Genomic DNA, 11,643 nt, shown 5'->3' with positions numbered 1-11,643 from the left:
GCGGTTTGGCGCCTGCCTTTGGCCCAGGGCGCAATCCTGGAGACCCGGGATCGAATCCCACATCAGGCTCCCGGTGCATGGAGCCTGCTTCTCCCTCTGCCTGTGTCTCTGCCTCTCTCTCTCTCTGTGACTATCCTAAGTAAATAAAAATTAAAAAAAAAAAAAAAAGAGTGTGGGAACAAGCTCTGTGAATCCTCATTCATTTCCTCTCAAAAGACTCTCATCTGATGAGTGGTTTTGGGAGCAGGAACTCAGCACGTGTGGCCCAGCCTCCAGTGGGTTCTCTCACCTTGAAAGCTAAACGGTCTCAGAATGCCAAGGTGGGCTCTATCTCTGGCAAGGCAGAGGTTTGCAGTTGTATGCAGGCAGAGAGATATTTTAGGGAGCCTGATAGGAAAACAAGACAACCTGGCTCTCTACTTTGGCTTCCCTGATAATAAAGCTGACATTTTGATCTCTCTCTGACTCCCATGTTTTATTTCTTAATTTGTTCCAAAGAAAAGAGGGGAATAAGAGAGTTACCTACTGGTGTCCTTAAGCCCCATAAGCATCACAATCGAGTCATAAATTGTAATTGCCCTTGAGTTCTGAGATAGCATTCCATTATTTTCTTGAAACTGATGAACAACCATAAAGTACAAAGTATTTCCAAAGTTACAGAAAGAACACAACATAGAAAAGGCCATCTTTCTTTACTGACATAATTTGGGAATTCTAACTGCTCAACTATCTGTTTTTAGCAAACAATAACATTTTCTAAGATTGTACTTATTGAGAGTAATCTTAGTCGTGATCTGCGGCAGTTGGTCCTGGGCAATTTGAAGAGAGGTCTTCTTTATCTGTGATTTATGTGAGGAAAATAAAAGATTAATGGGATTTATCCAGTAAACGATTCCAGAAAATTATATTAACATATTTTGTAGCTGTGTTTGCTACTTGGCTAAATCAGGAAAAGATACAACAATAACCAACAAGTCTTTACTGTCAAGTATAAAGTCCCTAAATTCCAGTTAACAGAGCCAACTTCGGCGAATGTATTAGAAGGGAAAGTACTCGGCTCTATAACACATCTGGCAAATTGTAAACCTATTTCTTTCCTTACAATAAAAAACAAAATGGGAGTGGATTTCAACATTCTGATTTTTTTTTTTTAAATATTTATTTGTTTATGATAGTCACACACAGAGAGAGAGAGGCAGAGACACAGGCAGAGGGAGAAGCAGGTTCCATGCACCGGGAGCCCAACGTGGGATTCAATCCCGGGTCTCCAGGATCGCGCCCTGGGCCAAAGGCAGGCGCCAAACCGCTGCGCCACCCAGGGATCCCAACATTCTGATTTTTATAGTTCAGGGACAATATTCTAACTACATAAAAGCTAGTTCTATAAATTTTAAATATCTTTCGAGTATTATAGCTGCAGAAAGAATCTTTAAACATGAAGCATGAAAACAAATCATCATTCCTAAGTAACTCAAATTCTTCATTTTGAAATAGAAGACCGAAAAATTCCCTTCTGCACATTTAGTTTCTGAAAAATTAAAAGCACCTTTAATAAGGCCTCAATTATTAAGACATTGATCCCACATTGCCATTTGGATGGAATAAAAAATTTCCATCATCTATGGGAAATGGGACTTTCATACACACACACAGAAAGTAAAAAATATCAAAGAACATTTGTATTCAGTATCTAAAACGTATGAAGCATCCTCTTACCTTCATAGGCTGTTCCACACCAAATACAATACAGATGTTCTTCTCTTAAATAACCAGTCAGTATTTGTAATTTTTCCAGTATCTGGATAGAGAACATAGGCACATTAATAGTTCGAACTGAATAGAATCTTGGTTTTATGGTATCTTGGATCCTGCCAAATCAGCCCAAGGCCATAAATCTTCTGCTATTCTCTTAACCAGGTACCAAGGGCAGAACACATATATTAGAACACGTCCCAGTTTATCAGCCACCCTGATATTTTCACAAGTTTGCCAGACACAAAGAGACACTTGGTAACATTTAGAAAATAGGTTTGGGTTGGCTCTGTTTTAATCAGAATCCTTTAAAGACCCCTTCTACTTTCAAAGAATCTTCCTCTCCCATGGGCCAAGAATGAACACTGCCTCCCTCTGTCCTTAAAATTCCCATCAAAGGTCTCTCAGTTAAGTGGAACACTGGTTTTGCAAATTGTACAAGTTTCTTGCAAATGCTTATATACAGATAACCATAGAAATGTCCTTCCTTCATTGAATAATCTCCACTTCCTTTGAACTGTGGTTTTTTTTTTTTTTTGCTTTGTTTATGAGTAGAGGAGAGAGGTACTCCTACAGAATCACAGAAATTTAATAGGCAACAAGGTAGAAATTAAAATAATTTACATTTGCAGCTCATCCATCATCCAAACTGAAGCTGAGATGAGAGTATAAATTGAAGCTAAGGGAAGAAAGTATATAAAGTTTGGTTTGGGGTTAATAAAATAACCTTATAATGTAGTGGTTCTCAAGAGGGGCTGATTTTCCCCCTCAGGGACATTTAGTAATGTCTGGAGACATTTCTGGTTGTCACAGGGGGAGGTGGAACTGGCATCCAAAGGGTGGAAGCCAGGGATAGGGATGCTGCTACAAGGCAAAGAACAGCATCTCCCAACAAACAACTACCCAGCTCAAAGTGTTAATGGTGCCAAGGCTGAGACAGCCTGCTCAAGGAACTGGTGCCAAAACATACACTTAAGTCTTCACTTTTATAGTCATCTTCATCTTGCTCTTTCTCCTCCTCTTCGTCAGTCTCCTCTTCGAGCCCCAACCAGTACCATGCTTCCCTAGGAACCTGAATGTTCTGAAAATGCAGAATTACTCCCAATTAAACACAAGTATGTTCATGTCAAGATGAATTCATGTTCTCTCAATTAAATATTTTCTGAGTGGTTGCTCCAAGAGTAAAACACTATGCTCTATAAACCATGGGGATGAAGATCCAGTTCAAAGAATGTCCCCAAGTTGTCACCAGTCTAATAGGGAAAAGATGCTACATGTATACGTAGCCTAATGGGTATGAGATAATACATATATGCTAGAAATCCTAAGGGTCATGACACAGACACAAAGTGCTATGAAAATACAGAAAAGTGAGAAATGGCTTCCAGTCGCCTTTTTACATATGAGGAAAAATTTAAAACATCTTTAAGACTTTAAATGAAGTAATTTCATTTTGATGGAAATACCAAAATAAAAAAATAAAAGCAAAAATGGAATTTTAAAAATCACTCACATCTGAAATAGACAGTAGTCTACCATGATTTTACTGATTAGAAACACAAAAGGTACTGAAAATAGGCTATTCTTATTAATTAAGTACTCTGGTGAACAGAATTTCTACATGCACCAGCTCCAAGTCATCAATACTTGAATAAGCAGAGCAGAGGATAATTTTTTTTTATTATTTATTTATGATAGTCATAGAGAGAGAGAGAGAGAGAGAGGCAGAGGCAGAGACATATGCAGAGGGAGAAGCAGGCTCCATGCACCGGGAGCCTGACGTGGGATTCGATCCTGGGTCTCCAGGATCGCGCCCTGGGCCAAAGGCAGGCGCCAAACCGCTGCGCCACCCAGGGATCCCGAGCAGAGGATAATTAAATACAAAAATGTTATTTGACACTCATTGGGTAATTCACACTACTCCAGTTCTTGCAGCAGACAAGTCATTGTCATATCAATAATTAAGGATCAGTGGCGTGTGTTAGATGAAAGCTTTACTGGGTAGCAGGCTAGATACACTGAGCTTGGAGTTCTTTTCTTTCTTTTTTTTTCTAATTACAGGGCAAATCACACTGGATGCCAAAAAAGTATTCCAAACTGAATAGAGGTGAAAGGCTTGCCTTTTGTGTATCCAACTGCCGGCAGGCTCGCTGGCTTCTTCTCAGGTCCCCTTCCAGCTTCACTTCATCTTGCTTATGTTTAAGTCGCAGTCTAGTCGAGAGAAGACAACAGTTCCACTAAGAGTCTGTACTCTTTTTACCCATTGTATGTGCCCAAGTATCAGAAAACACACCACAATAAAGACAAGGTGAATCCCTAAATAGCTCAAATACAAAGTGTTACCGAAACTGCTCTGCAGCTGTTTCTTCAGCTTGGTTTTTCATGTGAATCTTTCTCCTATAACTTTCTAGTTTTTCCTCTGCTTTCCGTTTCAGTAATGCCTCATGACCAAGGCCGCTTTTTCCTGTTCAAACAGCAAACTCTGGTGAGGAACCTGCTGGCTTCACCTCAAAACATGGCAACTGACATATTTGCAAATTACACACAATTCTAATTTGAGAACAATCATTCAAAATCATTTGACATGAATGACAGGAGAAAACATTAGAGATTTTTTTTCTAAACCCAAACACAATTTGGTTTTTACAAAGATTAGTCTGATCTGATAAGACAGTCACACTATACAAAATTTTTTAAATTGGGAAAATAGTATCAACTGTCATACTTTCATATAAACATAATGAATAAATAAAATATATATATTTTTTCTCTTCATTCAAAGTATTAAGAAAAACATTGACTGGATAAATCTGTCTTGGAAACTTTTAGGACATTTCAATGGACAAAAATAGCTTTCCACTTTTTTTTTTTTTTTGCTTTCCACTTTTAATAGTTACAATTTTTTCCCACATTTTTGTGATTTAAATTTTATTTTACATTCACTGAAACTTTAATTTTTAGTTTAAAAGATTTAGTAATCCCCGGCTGGCGCAGCGGTTTAGTGCCTGCCTTTGGCTCAGGGCGCGATCCTGGAGACCCGGGATCGAATCCCATGTTGGGCTCCTGGTGCATGGAGCCTGCTTCTCCCTCTGCCTATGTCTGCCTCTCTCTCTCTCTCTCTCTCTCTCTCTCGTCTCTGTGACTATCATAAAAAAAAAAAAATTAAAAGATTTAGAAGTTTAAGAAACATTTTACTGAGTGCTTCCTGTGATAAGAACTGTAATAGCGCTACCATAAAAAAAGTATTTAGTAAACAAATACATGTGCTAGATTTAAGCGTAAGTTATTATTACTGGTAAATAGGCTCAAAATAATTATATACCTGTTTTGACGTTAAGGGGGATTGGCTCAACAATACCATCTCCTAAGAAAAGAGAACAAAACACACAAACTACTTTAGAAATGCTTCCTCAAACTATAGGTGAGCATGGTATGCAATGTGACAATGTTCTATACATACCCTCCAGTTTCAATGCCACTTCAAACTGAAAACTGACCATACTCTATAATCAACTACTTTCTTTGCCTTCAGATACCTGTTCCTCATAAGGCTGACTCACAGCCTCCTACGCCATCTGAAGGTAGAGTTTCAAGAAGTGAAAATACTGATTCTCTATGTCCAAGAGAGTAGTAGTTTCTAGAGAAAGCAAAACCTTGGTAGGTGAGGATCAAAGCAATTACAATAAAGAACAGAAAGACAGCTCATAGAAGCTGCTACAAATCTATGCCATCTACATCTTAATAAACTTTCCGCTTTCTAAAAGGGAAGTAAGAATTGAGCTTATCCAACCATGTGCTCCCTGAAGCAGTTGCCATGGGTACAGAGCGAGCAGTGCAGAGTCCTGCCATCCTCCTCAATGTTACTTCACTGTCCTTTGGCTGTTTGTACTTTTCAACCCTTCTCTCACCACCAGTCTTAGCTGCTGCCTTCACTGTTAGCCTTGTGCATCCCAGATATTAGGGCCTTGAAGGCTGAGCTGGGTTGATAAGTAGCTCTTGATGGGAAATGGTTGTCTAAACGTAGGAAGATGAAAGTTCTCCATATGCTTCTTAGCATATAAGAGACTAATTAACTCAGTTGTTTTAATTTTGGAATCGTTGGGTAAAGTCTCTGGGACTCATCAATAAATCACCTGTTTGGTGGCTAGGAACACCTGTTTATGTCCAGACAGAACTTACCACTCTTGCCAAGGGCCTGACCACTTTTATATCCCATCTTTTGCAGCAAGGCAAACCCTTTGTTTTCACAGCCTAGTGCATTCTTCAACCCAATGTCACGTCTTTCTTGTTCTTCTTCTTTTAAACTCTTCTGCCTATTTTTCAAATTAGCTTCCTGTTGCTTTTCTTCTTTCCGACGGGCTTCTCGGATCTGCCTTAGCATTGGCAATCCTGGTCTAATGTCTTGTCTAAAGAGTAAGGGGAAACGTTATATTAGATGAGTATATTAAGTTTTTTCATAACTTTGCTACTTATTAACTTGACACTACTTAAAAGTTCAGCACCACTTCTATGATCACCTTTGTTATTTTTGATATTAGAACATAATCAGTGACCTCCAAGACTGGCTGTTTTAGTAAACATAATAAAGGCTGGTGACAGATTGCAGGAAACTGAAGGAAGTAGAGTTGAAGAAATAGTAATTTTACACTAATTTTTCTAGGAGGTTGGAAATAATAAAGAACAAAGTTGAATATTAGCTAGAAGAAACAGTAAGATAAAATAAGAAGAGTAAATTTCCTTGGAAGAGAAGAATAACAAGAATTGAGGGTAGAAGTCAAATGTTGAGCATTAAGAGGGAAGTATCTTTGTATGGATATCTAGGGAGCATTTCCATAAATCAATAAAACTGACTTTCCAATTCCCATTTAAAATCAATGTTCTTACTTAAGAGTCTCCTGCATATCATTATGTGAGGTGTACGCATTTACTTACTGGACATTAATGAAGGAATCAGACATATAGTCCTCTTCTTCTGCCATGTTCAACTTCATATGGCAAAGGTATCTATAAATCAAATAGGATTAAGTAACAATACTCATTATTTTAGTTTATAATGGAAGTATGCCTTTCTCTGGAGCTCTCCCACACAACCGAGTGCCTCCCAACATCTCTGTGTGAAACTCTCCAACAACTCATTCTCTTCCACTTCATATCTCCTTCATCCCCTACTATTTTCTTATTTTTAAGTTTTATTTATTTATTCATGAAAGACATGGAGAGAGAGAGAGGCAGAGTCATAGGCAGAGAGAGAAGCAGGCTCCATGCAAGAAGCCCAGTGTGGGACTTGATCCTGGGACTCCAGGGTCACTACCTGGGCCAAAGCAGTGCTCAATCACTGAGCCACACAGGCATCCCCATCCCCTATCATTTTCTTTTCTTTCTTTTTTTTTAAGACTCTATTATTTTCAAGTGAATGTCAGTACAATCTGCCTAGTCTTGACCTCTTATAAGCCTCTGCCAAGCCTTCCTCTACAACACCCTTTTTTTCCTATAGTTGTGACCATTGCTTTAGTTCAGGCATTTCTTTCTCACCTAAACTATTAGAATTTCTAGTTGGTTTCATTGCATTTGGCCTCTCCTCTTCCAATCTGTTTCCTACATGCTATTTGGTTTTTTTTTAAAGACAACTTTTTAAAAAGTTTATTTATTTTTTTTTAGTAATCTCTATATCAAATGTGGGGCTAAAATTCATGACTCTGAGATCAAGAATCACATGCTTTTCCCACTGACCCAGCCAGGTGCCCCTCTAGAGTGGTTTTTTAAAAAAACATAAGTCAGGTCAGGGCACCTGGGTGGCTCAGTGGTTGAACATCTGTCTTTGGCTCAGGTTGTGATCCAAAGGTCCTGGGATCCCAGGATCCTGGGATTGAGTTCTGCATCGGGCTCCCCATGGGGAGCCTGCTTCTCCCTCTGCCTATGTCTCTGCCTCTCTCTCTGTCTTTCATGAATAAATAAATAAAATATTAAAAAAAAGTCATGTCATTTAACCTATTTCAAATCCTTCACTTTAACACAGGAGCAGGAGGGATCCTTCGTAATCTGATCTCTGAAGCTCCTTTAGGATTCAATATTCAAGTCATATGGGCTTCTCATTGCCCTTTGAACTTACTACAGATATTTCCTTCCTTCTAAGTCTAGGCTACCCTCCATAAAATATGCCCTGACCATTCCAGGCTTTGCTCTATAGCATTTCATACTCAAGCTGCTTATTTGGAACTTGATATAGTTAACATCTTACTTATATGAAAACATTTTTTTAAAAGATTTTATTTATCTATTCATGAGACACAGAGAGAGAGAGGTAGAGACACAGGCTGAGGGAGAAGCAGGCTCCAAACAAGGAACCCAATGTGGGACTTGATCCCGGGTCTCCAGGATCACACCCTGGGCCAAAGGCAGATGCTAAACTGCTGAGCCACCCAGGGATCCCAATGAAAACATTTTTGAGTAGAGTTTCCATCCAAGATAGTTAAAATCATGTAATTATTTTCCCTTACAGGAATAAAATAATTATCAAGAAAAGTGCATCTCAAACTTTATATGTATTTAAATTGCCTCAGGATCTTCTTAAGAGCCAGTGTCTGATTCTGAGCTAGAGCATGAAGTTCTGTATTTCTAATAGGCTCCCAGGTGATATCAATGCTACTGGCGCAGGAGTTAGTTACAAAGGGTAGTCATTTGTTGCAGTGCGCATATGCTGTTTTTTTTTAAGATTTTATTTATTTATGAAAGAGAGAGAGAGAGAGAGAGAGAGAGAGAGAGAGAGGCAGAGCACAGGCAGAGGGAGAGAAGCAAGCTCCATGCAGGGAGCCTGATGTGGGACTCTATCCTGGGTCTCCAGGATCAGGCCCTGGGCTGAAGGCAGCGCTAAACCACTGAGCCACCCGGGCTGATCACATATGCTTTTTTGCTTGCACACCATCATTTCCTTTGGGAACTCAGTCCTCTGCCCTCCATGGGGTTCTAGTGGAGGGTGGCAATTTCAGTACCCTATACTCCTCTGGGCACTCCCAATTATAGTACACTATACTATACCAGCAACAAAGGAGTGGATGATCAAACCAGGGCACATAAGCATCTCTTTCCTTACATGATATTAATAGATTATGTGGGGAAAGAGATCTCCACTGGCGTTTCTGAACTGGAAGTATGTGAAGCTGGGCTCCAAATGGCCATTCCCTGACCACTTAAGAGATCCTGTTCCGTAGAATGAAGCCAGATAGAAAAAATGGACGAAGGGAATCCTAAAAGCCATGAGTCTCTAACTCTAGTTCCTAAGAAAGACCCTGATTCCTGTAGCTCTTTCTTTGATACTGTGACCTAACATTCTTCCTAGCTATATGGGCTAATAAATTTCTTCATTACTTAAACTTGTTGGAGTAGGGGTTCTGTCAATTGCAACTGAGAGTATGGACAATTACACTGGATGGGAAAATTATTACTGTACTTTTTGTTTTGCTTTTCTTCCCCCCCAATTTTTAATGTGTATCTTCCTAACCAGGCTGTAAACCCCAAAGACAAGTTCCCTATATCCCTACCACTGTGGCCCAAGCTTTCACAAATTCTAAATGTTTAGCTATGATAAGAACAAGAGGGGTCTTGGGGCCCCTGGTGGCTCGGTGGTTGAATGTCTGCCTTTGGCTCAGGTCAGGATCCTGCAGTCCTGGAATTGATTCCCGCATCGGGCTCCCTGCAGGGAACCTGTGTCTCCCTCTGCCTATATCTCTGCCTCTCTCTGTGTGTCTTTCATGAATAAATTAATAAAATCTTAAAAAAAAGAAGGGTCTTTACTTTGTGATTTTGTAATAATACAATACTTTTCTCTCTAGGCTGTCATGTCTTAAATGTACAGGTAATGAATTTTTATAAGGCAAACACTCTTGTAATCAAGTAGTAGGCTCCAAGATGGCCCCTAATGATCTTGACTCTTGGTTCTCCACCTGCTTGTGGAGTCCCCTTCCACAGTGACAGGGATTGACCTATAACTAATAGGGTATTGTGGAAATGATAGAGAGTGACTTCTTGGTCATAAAAGACACTATATGGCTCTTATATCACTCTAACTCTGGATAGATTATCTATTCTAAAGAAAGTCAGCTACCATGCAGTGAGGACATTTAAGCAACTGAAGACCGGATCTCCTGTCCACAACCATTATAAACTTGGGAGCCACAAGAGTGAGACATCTTAGAAAGAGCCTCGAGAGATGCCTGGGTGGCTCAGCGGCTGAGAGTCTGCCTTTGGTTCAGAGTGTGATCCTGGAATCCAGGATCAAGTCCCACATCAGGCTCCCTGCATGGAGCCTGCTTCTGTGTGTGTCTTTCATGAATAAATAAATAAAATCTTAAAAAAAAAAAGAGCGAGCCTCAAACTTTCAGATGACTCGGTCTGAGGTAGCATCTTCACTACATCTTCTTAAGAAAGTCTGAGCTAAACTAAACTACTAACAAATTCCTGACCCATAGAAACTGAGATAATAAGGTGACTATAGTTATTTCAAGCTGCTAAATTTTGGGATAACTTATTATACTGTAAAGGACAATATAACACATCACCAATATCACCACCCTTGTCAGCTGCCCTCTTTATTCCCTACCAGTTATATAATTTTCTTATTTTTCTTCATAGTTTTGTCATCCATGTGTGCATCCTTAAACATTATAGTTATTTCTTTTTACTATAAGTTAAAAATATGTAAGATTATACATAGCATTTGTGGTAACTCACCCACTGTCTCTAAACTTCAAATTCTTCATTTCTAATAATAGTGTTTTTATACAAAATGGTTTAGTGCCTACCCAGTATCTCAAGTATTTCTTATCTTATTTAATCATTAACAACTATATAAGGTAAGAATAGTTAAGTCCAGCTTTTTAGTTGGAGAAATTAACGCTCAGTTTGGCTAAATGACTGGCTCAACACCACAAAAACTCCAGGTCTCGGTGCAAACAGATTATTTTTAAGGGACCCACTTAGCTCTAAAGGGTTAGGCAGATCTCAATGGGAGTTCCAAGTTGTTGTTTTTAACTCCCCCTTTGTGGGTACAATACACTTTAGTATCACTCAGTCGCATCGAGCATAAGGATAAAGCCAGTAAAGCGACAATCCGGGAGAGATGACAGTGGCTTGGACCACAGTAACAGCAGCGGAACTGGTGAGAAGCGGTGGGATTCTGGGTGTATTTTAAAGGTAGAGTTAACGAGACTGGCTCATAGACCGGAGGCGGTGGGTCAAAGAGCGATGTCAAGGATTTACTCCAAGGCTTTTGGTCTGAATACCTGGAAGAATGGAGTTACCAGTGTTTGACAGTGGTGAGGCTGTAGTAGGTTTGGCTGGGGTGAGGTTTTGTTTTGTTTTGGCAGAGAGCTGGCAGGGAAGGGGCCACAAGAATGCGGCTTCAGACCTACAGAGAATCCCATTACGCATCCCGGGGGAGAGAAGGGCTACGTAGGGGGGCGTGGAGTAGAAAGCGAACAAAAAAGCCTCAGTCCCCAACCACACCAGGGGCGGCTGCTTCTCCCCGCTGCTAGCAGCCCGCAGACGCGACGACTCACGAGGGGGAATGTAGGTGATGGTGTGACGGGGGAGCCACAACAAGCGCACAGCCCACCACCCTTCACCATTCCATTCTCTCCGGCATCCCCATCCCCTTACCTGGTAGCTCTACTAGCCGCGGACCAGCTGCCGAGAGTGCGCGGTGCGCATGCGCCCACCTACCAGCGCAGGACTTCTGAGCCTCGAGTCTCACCGGAGTTTCCCAAGCAAGCGATCGGAAACCTGCGGCAGGTGCGGCTGGGAGGATGTAGTTAGTGCGCTTGCGCAAAAAAGAGGTCCCGCCTTCCGCGCACGCGCTCTCTTCGTTTCCTGCCGGCGAGCGCGCGGGAGGCGGGG

The 11,643-nt window shown here is 40.6% G+C and overlaps 1 protein-coding gene across 1 annotated transcript; it reads right to left on the bottom strand.

The window, feature by feature from the left end:
• Window positions 1-160: 160 nt before the first annotated feature.
• Window positions 161-11,547, bottom strand: GPATCH11 (G-patch domain containing 11). The gene is made up of 9 exons (XM_055327318.1): window positions 11,407-11,547; window positions 6,685-6,756; window positions 5,932-6,158; window positions 5,075-5,116; window positions 4,096-4,216; window positions 3,873-3,963; window positions 2,723-2,833; window positions 1,717-1,798; window positions 161-839 (listed from the first exon to the last, which is right to left on the bottom strand). The coding sequence occupies exons 2-9, from the start codon at window positions 6,741-6,743 to the stop codon at window positions 784-786; spliced, it is 789 nt and encodes a 262-aa protein (XP_055183293.1). The 5' UTR covers window positions 6,744-6,756; window positions 11,407-11,547; the 3' UTR covers window positions 161-783.
• Window positions 11,548-11,643: the final 96 nt, after the last annotated feature.

Source organism: Nyctereutes procyonoides, unplaced genomic scaffold (genome assembly GCF_905146905.1).
Source record: "Nyctereutes procyonoides isolate TBG_1078 unplaced genomic scaffold, NYPRO_anot_genome, whole genome shotgun sequence".
Classification (NCBI taxonomy): Eukaryota; Metazoa; Chordata; class Mammalia; order Carnivora; family Canidae; genus Nyctereutes; species Nyctereutes procyonoides.
Note: the sequence above shows the minus strand (reverse complement) of the source record. Positions and strands in the feature narration are given on the sequence as shown.